Source organism: Bos taurus, chromosome 26, assembly GCF_002263795.3.
Source record: "Bos taurus isolate L1 Dominette 01449 registration number 42190680 breed Hereford chromosome 26, ARS-UCD2.0, whole genome shotgun sequence".
Classification (NCBI taxonomy): domain Eukaryota; kingdom Metazoa; phylum Chordata; class Mammalia; order Artiodactyla; family Bovidae; genus Bos; species Bos taurus.
This window is the reverse complement of record NC_037353.1, coordinates 13,764,382-13,780,304: the sequence shown is the minus strand read 5'-3', so window position 1 is coordinate 13,780,304 and position 15,923 is coordinate 13,764,382. Positions and strand designations below refer to the sequence as shown.

The 15,923-nt window shown below is 42.8% G+C and overlaps 2 protein-coding genes across 2 annotated transcripts in view; one reads left to right on the top strand and one right to left on the bottom strand.

The window, feature by feature from the left end:
- Nucleotides 1-1,562, bottom strand: part of MARCHF5 (membrane associated ring-CH-type finger 5) — a 51,114-nt gene extending 49,552 nt beyond the window's left edge. The window contains exon 1 of the mRNA NM_001034715.2: nucleotides 1,203-1,562. Coding sequence (NP_001029887.1) covers nucleotides 1,203-1,237 — 35 coding nt within the window. The 5' untranslated portion in view covers nucleotides 1,238-1,562. The remainder of the gene's footprint in view (nucleotides 1-1,202) is intronic.
- A 65-nt stretch (nucleotides 1,563-1,627) lies between these two features.
- The window catches only part of CPEB3 (cytoplasmic polyadenylation element binding protein 3), a 263,323-nt gene continuing 249,027 nt past the window's right edge, over nucleotides 1,628-15,923 (top strand). Inside the window, exon 1 of the mRNA XM_024985731.2 lies at nucleotides 1,628-1,802. The gene's annotated coding sequence lies outside the window, so the exon portion shown is untranslated. The remainder of the gene's footprint in view (nucleotides 1,803-15,923) is intronic.

Below are 15,923 nucleotides of genomic sequence, written 5' to 3'. Positions count from 1 at the left end.
TGACTTACTTTGTACAGGGGGTTGTAAAATTTGAAATAATGACTTCTGCCTTCCAGGAGCTTGTAAACTACTTATTAAAAAAGGGAGTAGTCAATACAACTTGACCCGAATGCTCTCCTAGAACAAGGGCTGGATTAATCACTGGGCCACCCCAACTGAAAAAAGTCAGTACCATGATTTCTATCAACTTAGACGTCTCAAAATTCTAAGCTCCAAAGGAAATGTCTGTCACTCCGGAAGAAGAGGTACTCTTGAGTGATTTGTGTTCTGGGTGTGATCCAAGCATAATTTCATTGGGTATAATTTCATTTAAGGTAGCCTCTTCATTTAACACTTTCCAGTTGGATTTGTTCTCAGTATAGAGCTATACCACACGCTGAACTGGGTGGCGAGTGGTCTACTGAGAGTTGTAGGCAACGAAAACATACATTAGCCAATAGCACCGGCGTTGCCAGGAAGTTATGTCCTTAGTGGAAATTGTGGAGTAAGGGTCTCCAGAAACTCGTGGTAGAACCCAGAGACTAGAATTTCAACAGCAGAGGGCTCTGCAGCCGATTTCACAGAAAGTTTTACCGACCGGAGCCCCCACAGAATGAAACTTTCTCAGGGAACTCAACGCATGGTAAAATACGCGAAATTATATGTCTGTTTCCCATAACCTCTACTCTGGTCTGACCGTTGAAGTCCTTTGCTTATACTCTTGACCTTATAGTTTGGGGTTGGGGATGCGGAGGAAGGAAGTTTGCCTATGAAGCTTTCCAAAAGAATGCTTATTTTTCCTTGGCTTTTGGAAACAGTTAAAATTGGAGGAGGATCATTCCTCAGAAAATTAGTTTGGCTCTTCTTGCCAGTGACATCTCGGACAAACACGTTACAACACAGTTTGGGGGGAGGGGAGGAGGAGAGTGAGAAAAAGAAAACTAATTCTCTGGGTTCATACAAGCCCCTCTCACTTCGCAAAGGCGTCCCGACGAAACCAGACGCCACTCCTTAACTAAGTTTCCCTTTAAGTCTACGCACCCAGGCCGCCCGCTCCGTCCTCCCGCAAGTACGGACTCCAAACTTTCGGCCCCTCGCCCGGCCCCCAGGCCGTAGAACTCCTCCCGGCACGCCGGGCTCCGCTCCGAAGAGCCCCGAGGCCGGGCGCGGCAGGGCCGGAACGAGGATCAGCGGCTCGCGTCCTCCCCAAAGGCTGCCCGTACCTGTCCAGCATCTGCTGTAGGGCTTGGTCCGGCATCTTCGGCGGAGCCGGCGCACTCGCCTCTCCGGTGAGCCCGGTCAGGGCCGGGCCCAGGACAATAGCACTGAGAGGCGGCGGAGTAGGCCTCAGTCCGGCGGCAGCCGCGAACCCGCCACCCAGCCTCCCGGGGCGGCTCCACGAGCCCGGCGGTGGCGGTGCGCGGCCCGCGGGCGTCCGGAGGAGGCGGTGGGGAGCGAGGAGGAGGAGCCTAGGGCGGGGAGACGACGATCGCGGCCGGGGTTCCTGCCCGTCGGCCCGGGGTTCCGGTCCATGGACCGCGGGCGCCGAGTTGCTGCCGGCGGAGGAGCTACCTCTGTGAGGTAAGAGTCACCGCCTCCGTGCGCGCTGGGGTCACGACGCAAGGCGGCCCAGAGCAGCCTGGGAGATGTAGTCCTCGGACCGTCCCCACTAGAGGCTGCACAGCCCGCCCGGACCACCGCCGCAGCGCCCGCAGCCGCCCGGCCGGCGCCCTCCCGTTTCCTTCCTCCAGGGGGAAAAATGTCCTGCGGGCCGCTTTCCAGGAAGCAGCAGGATGTGCCGCTCCACTGTCAGTAGCATCAAGGTCAGCTCTCCCTGCCTGTTTTCTCTCAGCTCTGGTGCTCAGGTGGGACCGAGCCAGGTGAGGGGTGGGATCTAAAGGGCCATTTCTCGTCAGGGTCTCCAGTCCCGGCCACGGCGTCGGGGTGGGCCGTGGCGGGGGTGGGAGTGGCAGAAAGCGTCTTCGGAAGCCTTCAGCGCTGCGGCCAGCCTCTGCGGCGTCTGAGCCCATTTTGGGGAGTTACACAACCCCCGCAAGGGGTCGGATGCTCTAGTGCGTGAGGTTATTCCTGAGCGGTCGGGAGGGCAGGGGCTGCCTGGACCAGATGGTTCCCACCCAAACCAGTGTATGTTTCTCAGGGCGGGGGGAGAGGGGTGGGGTGTGTGTGCGTGTGTGTCGTGGGGAGATTATTCCCTCCCTCTCTAGGAACCTTCTAAAATGTGCCTGGGCTTTCAAGGGCTCGCCGATAGTCTCCAAATGGAACATGGTCGTGAATAAACAGCTCTTGCTTACTCAGCTGTGGGTTGTCAGGGGTGTTTGTTTCTCTGTCTGCTGCTGGTCAGTGTTAACCATTTCTAGTCGCCTTGACACCTCCAAGCAGGTGGATGTGTGTGGGGAGAGATCAAAAGGAAAAAATCATAAATCGCTCATTGAGTTACTCTCTGACGCTCTAGGGGACAGCTTTGGCGGGAGGAAAAGAACTGTTGGCTAAAAGGAAGGCGTCTTTTGGACGACCTGTGGCGTTCTCTAGTGCTGTGATTGGTAGAACGTTTGGTAGTTTTCCCCTGATTATGCCTAATTTCTGCCGCAAGATGTTTGATTTTTCTTTACATTAAAATGTGTTTTTAAAGCTCTTTTAATTTTTACGCAGAATTTTGCAATCAGCTTTTAATTTCTTGCTTACAGTCTGCTTCCTGAATATATTTGAACTAGAGTGTACATCGCCAGGAAGAAAAATAAAAATAACATGTGACCAGAAGTTATTTGGCCTCTGATTTCTGAAAGATGCTTTTATGAAAGACTTTGGGAATTTACATGACTAATTATAATTAATGCTTTACCCTTTTCTCATTAAATGAGAAGCAGGCCCATGACAGGGGAGGGAAATAGGTAATTTATTAAGGCATTTGAGATTTCAAATTCCTATTTATTACTACTTCTACTAAGTAAATCTTCTTTTACTGTGTGTTTATCTGTTAAAGCAATTGTCAGCCAGAAGGAGATGGATACATACATTCTGCTCAAAAAACAGAATTTTATTCTAGCATATTGATTACATAGGTTAGAGCAGACTCCATTTAATTTTATGACTTACATTAAAAGGAATTTTCATCTCATCTTAGAATTTCTGTTTGAACTTCAAACTGGAAAGTAATGTGGTATAGTTCTATTGCTAGCAAAGTGGTGTGCAGATTATCCTTTTTTAAAAAATTATATTAGCATTTTCATCAAAATTCTGCTTCCTGGCTGTCTCAAAAATCCTTTGAAATAGGAAAAAAATTTTGTTACTCACTTTAAGACTGATTAGGGAAAAATGAAGCAATTAGCACCTGACCTAGTAATCCCACTCCTTGGTATCTACCCAAGAGGAATAAAGATATATATCTACACCAAGACTTGTATGCCAACATTCATAGCAGCATTATTCCTAGTAGCCAAAAAGTGGAAACAACCCAAGTATCCATCAACTGATGAATGGATAAACCAGTAAATCCGCCTGTACAGTAAATCCGCCTGCAATGTAGGAGACACAGTTTTGATACCTGAGTCCGGACGATCCCCTGGAGAAGGAAATGGCAACCTACTTCATTATTCTTGCCTGGAGAATCCCATGGACAGAGGAACCTGGGGGGAGCTACAATCTGTAGGGTTGCAAACAGCTGGACGTGACTAAAGTGACTGAGCATGTACACATGCACGCCCAAAATGTTATTAGCTGACAACAAGGAATGAAATTCTAATACGTGTTACAATATGGATAAATCTTGAAAACATGTTAAGTGAAAGGAGCTAGTCACGAAACACCACATATTGTATGATTCCATGTATATTAAATGTTAAGAATAAATTCATTGAGACAAAGTAGATTAGTGGTTGCCAAAAGCTGGAGGGGCTGGAGAGAAATGGAGAGAGATTGCTAAAGGGCATGATGTTTCTTTTGGGGCTGATGAAAATGTTCCAGGGTTAGAGTGGTGATGACTACACAGCTTTGTAAATTATATTGCAAAAATAATATAAAACAAATTTAGATTCTGGTGATGGTGACACAAATCTGTAAATAGACTTTAAAATTTTGATATGAGTTAATTTTATAGTATGTAAATTGTTGTTGTTTGCTTGCTAAGTTATGTCCAACTCTTTTACAATCCCATGGACTATGGCCCACCAGGCTCTTCTGTCCTTGGAATTTTCCAGGCAAGAATACTGGAGTGGGTTGCCATTTCCTACTCCAGGGTATCTTCCCATTGCACGGATCGAATCTCTGTCTCTTGGGTTTTGTGCATCTCCGGCATTGGCAGGCAGATTCTTTACCATTAGCCCCACTGTTTGTCAAATTTATTTTCCTTGGCTTTAGGATTTTTAAATTAGAATAACTGGAATCATAATACTCTGTAACCTGCAATGTGGATTCAACCTGCAGTTTATCAGCAAATTTGGCAATTGACAATTCTCCTCGGAGGACACCTGAATATTTTATATTATTTCTTTGGAATATCTCTAGGATCCCTTGGCAGACAGTTCAAAACAAGTGTCAGGTGAGAACATTAAAGTAATATACTACTTTAAATTTCCTATAGTTCCATAGTCAGGTATTTCTAAATCCATTACAAAATTATTAATACATTTCATAACTCTTTAGGATAACTCTATTCTGATTTTGAAGAAAAAGTTCTTAGTTGCTTAGATTTTGAAGAAAAAGTTCTTAATTGCTTAGATTTTGAAGAAAAAGTTCTTAATTGCTTAGATTTTGAAGAAAAAGTTCTTAATTGCTTAGATCTCAGTTTGTCCTCCTCCAAATAAAAAGTTGAAATGCACTTAACCTATTTTACATAGAGTTAAAGATTTATGGTAAATGATATTTAACCAAGAGATTAATAGCATGACAACAAAAATATTTTCCTCAGTGTTATATTTTAAAATAGAAATTAATCTACTGAAAATATTTAAAGATTCTCCCAACCTTGGAGGATTAGGATCGATAATGTAGAGTTATCCTAAAGAGTTATGAAATGTATTAATAATTTTGTAATGGATTTAGAAATACCTGAGTATAGAACTATAGGAAATATAAAGCAGTATATTACTTTAATGTTCTCACCTGACACTTGTTTTGAACTGTCTGCCAAGGGATCCTAGAGATATTCCAAAGAAATAATATAAAATATTCAGGTGTCCTCCGAGGAGAATTGTCAATTGCCAAATTTGCTGATCAACTGCAGGTTGAATCCACATTGCAGGTTACAGAATATTATTCATTAATTTATTTAGCAGACATTTACAGAGTATTTATGATGTGCTTGGGTACTCTAGTCACGAATTAACCAATGACTCCCCTTTAAGAACAAAGGAAAGCTATGACAAACCTAGACAACGTGTTGAAAAGCAGAGACATTACTTTGCTGACAAAGGCCCATATAGTCAAGGCTGTGGTCTTCCAAGTGGTCATATGCGGTTGTGAGAGCTGGACCGTAAAGAAGGCAAAGCACCAAAGAATTGATGCCTTCAAACTGTGGTGCTGGAGAAGACTTCTGAGAGTCCCTTGGACAACAAGGAGACCAAACCAGTCAATATTATGGGAAGTCAACCCTGAATACTCATTGGAAGGACTGACACTGAGGCTGAGGCTCCAGGATTTTGGCTACCTGATGCAAAGAGCCCACTCATTGGGAAAGACCCTGATGCTGGGAAAGATTGAGGGCAGAAGGAAAAGAGGGTATCAGAGGATGAGATGGCTGGATGTCATCACTGATGCAAGGGACATGAATTTGGGCAAACTTCAGGAGATGGTGAGGGACAGGGAGGCCTGGTGTGCTTCAGTCCATAGGGTCACAAAGAGTCGGACACGACTAGATGACTGAACAACCACAGAGAACATACAAACTACCTAATGATACTTATATTTAAAAAAGTAACCAGACCACTTACATGTGAAATACTACATGAGGATACATGGCAGTGTATGATGAAGTGCCAAGTGAGTGGCCTAGAAATACAAAGTGAGGTAGCAGTTTAGAAGACACTGTTGTGGGTTGGTGAGTTAGAGAACTTTGTGAAACAAGGGAAATTTAGGCTCTACCTTGTATCAAGAGGAGGAATTAGGTAAAGAAGTGGAAAAGGATTTTGGGTTTAGATAAGGATGAAAAGATGTGGAGAGGAATTAACCTCTGTAAATGGCACTGTACATCTCTGTTGAGCAAGAGTGAAAAATATGGTTGGTTGGTTAAGTACGGAATAGTTAAAAGGCCTGCTGCTAAGTCACTTCAGTCGTGTCTGACTCTGTGCGACCCCATAGATGGCAGCCTACCAGGCTCCCCAGTCCCTGGGATTCTCCAGGCAAGAACACTGGAGTGGGTTGCCATTTCCTTCTCCAATGCATGAAAGTGAAAAGTGAAAGTGAAGTCATTCAGTCGTGTCCGACTCTTTGCAACCCCACGGACTGCAGCCCACCAGGCTCCTCCACCCATGGGATTTTCCAGGCGAGAGTACTGGAGTGGGGTGCCATTGCCTTCTCCAGTTAAAAGGCCTTGAAACCATTAATTCTTTTGATAAGTATTTATTGAACAAGCAATATTTATGTGACAGGCACTAATCCAGGTACTGAAGATACTACTGGACAAAGACATAGCAACCCACTCCAGTATTCTTGCCTGATCACCTGGACAGCGGAGCCTGGCGGACTATAGTCCATGGGGTCACAAAGAGTAAGACGTGACTTAGCAACTAAACAACAACAACTAAGCCAGGCGCTGGAGGTACAATACTGAGAAAAACAAGCACAGTTCCTACCTTTGTAGAGTTTACTCTTTATCGAGGGAAAGAGAGAGAATCATGTAAAGACAGTTTTTAGTTTGCAAATGTAGTACGTGATGTTATTAGAGATAATAGCTAGGATTTTGACCTAAACAGGGTGATCAGAAATTTTTTTCTCAGAAAGTGCCCATCATGCTAAAGCCTGAGGAACAGCAAGAGTTAATCGAACAAAGGGAGGAAGGAAGAGCATCCCAGACCAAGGAACAGCTTGTGCAAATACCCTGAGAAGGAAGAGTCTTGTGATAAAGAATAGAAATGGAAACAAAAAGGGGGCTTGGGGCAAAATGGGACCAGAAAGGTCAGTCAAGTGACAGACTCTGAAGAGCTTTATAAGCCAATTTAAGGAATTTTGCCTTTATCCTAGAAGTCTCTGGGAAGAGGAGTTTAGACGTTCTGTAGGAAATGGAGAGTTAACTTGTAGTGGTTCCCAAACCTGCTGTGAATCAGAGAATTTACCCTGGAAATTCTGGTGCACGTGCCTTGTAGTTGTTCCCCTAAGTGATTACTAGACCAGTGGTGTTTCTGCAGAAATACCGTAGTGGTTGAGAGCCTCAGCTCAAACCTACATTTGAATCTTAGCATTGCCACTCAGGGGCTCAGCAGTTTTGGGTGGGTTACTGAATAAGCCACAGTTTCCTCATCTTCAGGAGAATTACAGAAACTACCTCACTGAGTTACGGGGAGGATTAAATGAGAAAATCCATTTAAATTGTTCAGGACAATGTTGGCACATAGTTAAGAACTCCATTGATATTAGCTTTTAATTATTACTAAAAATTCTCAAGTCAAGGTAACAGTGATTTAGGGGGATTAATTTTGCAGTGGTATGCAGAGTGGGTTGGGAACAAAGGCAAGTTAGGACTGGCCTAGGTTTCAGTAACTTAGCCATGGTCTGTAACTATTTTAGAAGTTTGCTTTAACACAGCTATAAGTTCTTGAAGAGCCTTATATAGGCTAAGTAGTTTTCAAATAGATAATGTTCTTGGGCCTCTTAAAGGACTTGTATAGGGACACCTTGATCTCCAGAATATATTTTACTGAGCATCTATAGGATTTGTTTGAATTGACCTTTTCTTAATTCTGGACAGAGGCTTCACTGGGCACTTAGGACAGTCTAAAACCTGTCTGTCTTCATTTGCTATGCAGAGAATAGAATTTTAACATCTTATATCAACTCTAGTGAAAAAGATATTTACAAAAGGTGATTGATTTTACAAAAAAATCATCATCCATTAATTAGTCTTCTCTTTCTCCTCATAAATACTGTGGAAGAACCATTACTCTTCACTGTCCTTGCTTATACTCCTCTCTCAGGGTCAGGTGTCCCTTGGATAAGTCAGTGGTGTGTCAAGGGTAGGTAAAAATCACAGGATGACACACCACATCTTCCTTCTTGTATCTTGTTCCAGGAGAATCAATTTTATGAGAAAATATATATATAAAGAATTATATTCTTCTGTTAAATAAACAGATGTCATAGAGCAGCAGTTCTGCTAATAGTTGTCTTAGAGAAAGACATGTTACATGATTGAGCTGCAAGGTGAACCAGCCACTCAGTTTTTACCTGAAAGACTATTTCTACCTGAAAGACTAACAATAAACATTTTAAACTTTTGTGCTGTTAAGAAAATGAAAAGATTTTCACTCATTTAAGAATGGCAAAAATTTTTTTGGAAATTATATATCTGAAAAATGACATATCTAGAACATATAAAGATTTCTTGTAACTCAACAATAGAAAGGCAAATAACTCAATTAGAAAATGGACAAAGGATCTGAGTAGATATTTCTTCAAGTTATACAAATGACCAGTAAGCACCTGAAGGAGATGCTCACCAATATTGGTCATTAGGGAAATGGAAATCAAAACCACAATGAAATACTACATCACTCTCCCTAGGATGGCTATAATAAAAAAGATGAATAATAAATGATTAGTGGGAAGTGTTGGTGAGAAGTGAGGAAAGAAGCTCTACCACACTGCTGATTGGAAGGTAAAATGGTGTAGCCGTTTTGGAAAACAGTCTGGGACTTCTTCAAAAAGTTAAACATAATGTTTCCATTTAACCTAGCAGTTCTAGCCCCAGGTATATGCCTAAGAGAAATGAAAACCTATATCAACACTAAAAACTTGTACACACATGCTCATAGTAGCATTATTCATCATAGCCACAAAGTGTAGCAACATAAATGCTTATCATTTATGGATAGGGAAAATGTGTCCATACAGTGGAATATTATTCAACAGTAAGGGATGAACTACTGTTACATGCTAAGCATGGACAAACCTAGAAAATACTGTGCTAAGTGAAATAAGCCCGTCCAAAAGAAAACGTATTCTATGATCCCATTTAAACGAAGTGTTCAGATTGGTAAGTCTGTAGAGGCAGAGAGTACATTAAATGGTTGCTGACAATTGAGGGAGCTGGAGTTTTGAGGAGTGACCATTCTGAAGCAGATCAGCCCTGGGATTTCTTTGGAAGGAATGATGCTAAAGCTGAAACTCCAGTACTTTGGCCACCTCATGCGAAGAGTTGACTCATTGGAAAAGACTCTGATGCTGGGAGGGATTGGGGGCAAGAGGAGAAGGGGACGACAGAGGATGAGATGGCTGGATGGCATCACTGACTCAATGGACGTGAGTCTCAGTGAACTCTGGGAGTTGGTGATGGACATGGAGGCCTGGCGTGCTGCGATTCGTGGGGTCGTAAAGAGTCAGACACGACTGAGCAACTGATCTGATCTGAACTAAAGTGTGCAGGGATGTGCACCTATTTTTGAGGTGATGAAGATATGCTAAAATTGATTGTAATGATGATTGCACAACTCTGAATATATTAAAAGTCACTTAAGTGTACACTTTAAATGGGTGAATTATTTGGTGTTTGACTTGTATTTCCCTAAAGCTGTTGTTTAACATTGTTGTTGTTCAGTAACCAAGTCGTATCTGACTCTTTGTGACCCCATGGGCTGCAGCACGCCAGGCTGCCCTGTCCTTCACTATCTCCCTTGAGGTTGCTCAGATTCATGTCCGTTGAGTCAATGATGTCATCTAACCATCTTATCCTCTGTCACCCCCTTCTCTTGCCCTCAATCTTTCCCAGCATCAGGGTCTTTTCAAAAGAGTCAGCTCTTCGCATCAGGTGGCCAAAGTATTGGAGCTTCAGCTTCAACATCAGTCCTTACAATGAATTTTCAGGCTTGATATCCTTTAGGATTGACTGGTTTGATTTCCTTGCAGTCCAGGGGACTCTCAAGAGTCTTCTCCAACACTACGGTTTGAAAGCATTAATTCTTTGGTGCTCAGCCTTCTTTGTGGTCCAACTCTCATATCCGTACATGACTATTGGAAAAACCATAGCTTTAACCATATGGACCTTTGTTGGTAAGGTGATGTCTTTGCTTTTTAATGCACTACCTAGGTTTGTCATAGCTTTTCTTCCAAGAGCAAACATCTTTAATTTTATGGCTTTAATTTCAGTCACCATCTGCAGTGATTTTGGAGCCCAAGAAATAAAATCTGCCACTGTTTCCACTTTTTCCCCATGTATTTGCCATGAAGTGATGGGACCAGATGCCATGATCTTCATTTTTTAAATGTTGAGTTTTAAGCCAGTTTTTTCCCTCTCCTCTTTCACTTTCATCAAGAGGCTCTTCAGTTCCTCTTCACTTTCTGCCATAAGGGTGGTGTCATTTGCATATCTGAGGTTACTGATACTTCTCCTAGCAATCTTGATTCCAGCTTGTGCTCCATCCAGCCTGGCATTTCACGTGATGTGCTTTATACAGAAATTAAATAATCCGGGTGACAATATGCAGACTTGATGTACTCCTTTCCCAATTTGGAACCAGTCTGTTGTTCCATATTCAGCTGGAACATTGTTGCAATGTTCTAACTGTTGCTTCCTGACCTGCATACAGTTTTCTCAGATCAGATCAGTTGCTCAGTCGTGTCCGACTCTTTGCGACCCCATGAATCGCAGCACGCCAGGCCTCCATGTCCGTCACCAACTCCCGGAGTTCACTGTGACTCACGTCCATCGAGTCAGTGATGCCATCCAGCCATCTCATCCTCTGTCGTCCCCTTCTCCTCCTGCCCCCAATCCCTCCCAGCATCAGAGTCTTTTCCAATGAGTCAACTCTTCGCATGAGGTGGCCAAAGTACTGGAGTTTCAGCTTCAGCATCATTCCTTCCAAAGAAATCCTAGGGCTCATCTCCTTCAGAATGGACTGGTTGGATCTCCTTGCAGTCCAAGGGACTCTCAAGAGTCTTCTCCAACACCACAGTTCAAAAGCATCAATTCTTCGGCGCTCAGCCTTCTTCACAGTCGAACTCTCACATCCATACATGACCACAGGAAAAACCATAGCCTTGACTAGACGAACCTTTGTTGGCAAAGTAATGTCTCTACTTTTGAACATGCTATCTACGTTGGTCATAACTTTCTCTCCAAGGAGTAAGCGTCTTTTAATTTCATGGCTGCAGTCACCATCTGTAGTGATTTTGGAGCCCAGAAAAATAAAGTCAGCCACTGTTTCCACTGTTTCCCCATCTATTTCCCATGAAGTGATGGGACTGGATGCCATGATCTTCATTTTCTGAATGTTGAGCTTTAAGCCAACTTTTTCACTCTCCACTTTCACTTTCATCAAGAGGCTTTTGAGTTCCTCTTCACTTTCTGCCATAAGGGTGGTGTCATCTGCATATCTGAGGTTATTGATATTTCTCCCGGCAATCTTGATTCCAGTTTGTGTTTCTTCCAGTCCAGCATTTCTCATGATGTACTCTGCATATAAGTTAAATAAGCAGGGTGACAATATACAGCCTTGACGTACTCCTTTTCCTATTTGGAACCAGTCTGTTGTTCCATGTCCAGTTCTAACTGTTGCTTCCTGACCTGCATACAGATTTCTCAAGAGGCAGATCAGGTGGTCTGGTATTTTCATCTTTTCAGAATTTTCCACAGTTCATTGTGATCCACACAGTCAAAGGCTTTGGCATAGTCAGTAAAGCAGAAATAGATGTTTTTCTGGAACTCTCTTGCTTTTTCTATGATCCAGCGGATGTTGGCAATCCTCAGGAGGCAGGTAAAGTGGTCGAATTTAAGAATTTTCCTTAAGAACTTTTAAGAATTTTAAGATTCTTAAAGAATGTCTCTAAGACTTTTCTACATTCTGTTGTGATCCACATAGTCAAAGACTTTAGTGTAGTCAATGAAGCAGAAGTTGATTTTTTTGGAATTCCCTTGCTTTTTCTATGATACAGTGGATGTTGGCAGTTTGATCTCTGGTTCCTCTGCCTTTTCTAAATCCAGCTTGTGCATCTGGAAGTTCTTGGTTCATATACTGCTAAAGCCTAGTTTGAAGCATCTTGAGGATAATCTTGCTGGCATGGGAAATGAGTGCAATTGTGCGGTATTTGAACATTTTTTGGCATTGCCTTTCTTTGGGATTGGAATGAAAACAAACCTTTTGTAGTCCTGTGGCCATGGCTGTTTTCCAGATTTGCTGGCATATTCAGTGCAGCACTTTAACAGCATTATCTTTTAGGATTTGAAATAGTTCACCTGAATCCATCACCTCCACTAGTTTTGTTTATAGTGATGCTTCCTAAGGCCCACTTAACTTCACAGGGACATGCCCTTTGGTTGCTCCACGTAGCTGGAGGACATGCCTGGCACCTTGTTTGTCTCACTGCTCGTCCTCCGGAGTGTGTAAACCTTCACTGGATGCTGGGTGTTGATCAATGTACCGCCCAGGGGCCTGGACAAAGGCCCTGTTGGAGTTGCTGACAAGGCGGGTCTGGGGAAGGCTGGAGCCAGTCGATGTTGGAGGATGCCCAGGAATGGAGAGCTCCCTGGTCTCACCTGGCTGCCCTGGGCCTGATCCGCCGCCCAGATGAATTATGATGGGCCACATGGCTCAGTGTGCAGCCACCAGGCTGTTTAACATAACAACAGGTGAACACTCTGAAATCCATTGTTAGTTGACTGATTTAATAACTTAGGACCTATCAATAGAACATAATATTATATAGCTGAGCTATTTCTATGTAGGCCATAATGAAAAGTTGGCAGAGATGTAGTATTTAGCAGTTAGGACTTTTTTGTTCCACAGAAATCACCTCTAGCTAATTCAGTCCCCCTTGGGGACATTTGTTAATGTCTGGAGACTTTTTTGATAGTTACACTAAGGATGCTGTTTGCATCCAACAAGTTGAGATCAGGGATTCTGCTGAACATACTGTAAAGGTACAGAACAGCCCTTCACAGCAAAGATAATGTAGCTCAAGATGTTAACAGTGCTGAGGGTAAGAAGTGCTGAGCTAACTTAAGCAAAAGGCAATTTATTGGAAGGAATTGGGTGAGCTCACAGGACTGAAAGTAAGGCGGAAGAACCAGGCTGGAAGCAGTCAGTTAGCAGCCACCACAGACCACCTTCTTGCAGGAACATTCCATGCTCTCATATGGGTTCAGCTCCCTCCAACTGTTTGTATTCTGTTCACAGATCAAAATCTGAGGAGGGAACATCTAATCAGTCTTCCTTGCCACTTGGCTAAAGGCAGGCAGTGTACCTTGAGTGGCGGCAATTCCTCAAAAGGAAGTCCATGCATTAGCAAGCACTTATTGAACATACGGTTACGATTTCATGTACTGTCTAGGTGCTGGGAACAGAGGAGAACAAAAGAGACAAAAATGCTCTTATGGAGCTTATGTTCTTAGGATGCTAAATCAGGGAAAAATCTTTAAGTAATAGCTTAAAGAAGGTTGAGTATTTGCCAAACACTAAGGCCAATAAAAAGACACATAGGACTTTTTTTTTTTAAGTATTACCTCTGGATAGTGAAACTGAATATCAGGAGAGGAACCTACTTTTCATTTTATTCCCTTTGGATGTTTTCATTTTTGCCAGGAGCCTGTATTTTATAGTTAAAATTTTTGAAATTAAATTGAAAAAATACTTGGTGCAGGTGAAGGATGAGTAAAGACTTTAAAAAAGTCATAATATGGGGGGTTCCCTGGTGATCTAGTGGTTAGGATTCTGGGCTTTCACTGTCATGGCCTGGGTTCAGTCCCCAGTCAAGAACTGAGATGCCTCAAGCTCTGTGGTCAGAAAATGTCACAGTATTCTGATGGTTCTGTTTATTATGGAAAAACAGAAAGAAAGAGAAAATCTGACAGGAAAGTGCAGCCTGTTATCACTCAACAAATACTTGTTGAACACATACCTGCTTTAGGTCCTTTTTGGATAAGGTATAGTGTAAGTAAATAAACCATCAAGCAGCAGCCACGTGTGAGCCACTCTGTGAGGTGCTGCATCCAGGAGGGTATTGAAATTTGAAAAAGATCTGAGAGCTGCTCTCGACGAGTGCTTGTTGGCATCTACTTACGGAACACCTAATATGTGGACCCTTTACACACATTATCCCAAATCCTAACAATGACCTTAACAGATAGATGGCTGTGTCTCTTGTATCACACAGAAGAGCGTGAACATTGGGAAGATGAAGTCATAGCAAAGAAATGGCATAGCTGACTTTTGAATCCTGAGACATCTGACTTCACTGGAGAACAGTGTATGAGTATCAGTTCAGTTCAGTTCAGTCGCTCAGTTGTGTCCAACTCTTTGCAACACCATGAACCGCAGCACGCCAGGCCTCCCTAACCATCACCAACTCCCGGAGTCCAGCCAAACCCATGTCCATCAAGTCGATGATGCCATCCAACCATCTCATCCTCTGTCATCCCCTTCTCCTCCTGCCCTCAATCTTTCCCAGCATCAGGGTCTTTTCCAATGAGTCAGCTCTTCGCATCAGGTGGCCAAAGTATTGGAGTTTCAGCTTCAACATCAGTCCTTCCAATGAACACCCAGGACTGATCTCCTTTAGGATGGACTGGTTAGATTTCCTTGTAGTCCAAGAGACTCTCAATAGTCTTCTCCAACACCACAGTTCAAATAGCTGACTTTTGAATCCAGAGACTTCTGACTCCACTGGAGAACAGAGTATGAGTATACAAATAGTGAAATAACAAGTAAAGAAGAAAGTGACTGATTGCAAGAGCAATCACAGATCCACCTATGATTAATCTTTGAAAAATTTCACAGATAGGTATCGCAGAAGCTCAGAGAAGGGAAAAGAAGTAGCTGCATGTTGGACTGGTCTGGGCAGGCTTCCTAGTGGAGGAGTAAGAACTGGGTCTTGAAGGAGGAGTATATGGATGTGTAAAAAGGCAGTGTGTGAGTTTTTAGTAAATGCCTGCTTGAGTCTAGAAACATTTCACTTAATCCCCGTGGTTCCATTTGCGAGGTGAGGAAACAGAGGCCTCCTCTTAGCCTCACTCCCCTGCAAGCAATAGGCAATTCATAGGCATTAATTTTTGGCAGTTTGATGGGTGTGAAGTGAAATTTCATTGTTATAGTCAAATGTTTACTTCTATCTTATAGCTTCTGGGTTTTACCTCTTGGGTAAGATGAACTAATGATGGAAGAGAAAGTGTACGTAATATACTAAAAGACCAGGATATGCTCTTTGGGGAGAATAGATATTCAGCATAAGTAGTTTTCTTCTATTAAAGCTTTTGTGAATGTATTATAACTAATTTGATACCCTGCATCTGAAATCTCAACTTGATAAGTCTGAGAAAGTTCACCTATTCGTTTTATTCAGCATCATTTCTTGAGCTCCAACTGTGTACCAGGCACTGTAGAAAATATTGGAGACACAAAGATGTGAGTGATATTTGTGTGTTCTTGTCATCAGGTTGTTTACAATTTAATGAAGAGACAGATTGTCATATGTTTACAATACATGGAAATCTGTGAAATCTAGGAGTCCTCCTCCAGTCATCCTTCTCCCTCACCTCATCCCCTACCCTTCAGTCAGTCATCAGGTATACTCCGTTTATCTCCTAAATGCTTCTCGAATCCATTTCTTTGTTTCCATTGTCCTTCCCTTCACCCCAGTCCAGTTGCCGGTCATCTCTTACTTGGACTACTTACTAGTCTTATTATCGGTCTCCCCACCTATGCTTTCATCCCGCTTCAACTGATTTGAAAATTGACCTCTCCAGTTACTTTTTCTTCCTTTGATTCCCGAGCAGAATGACTTGTTTA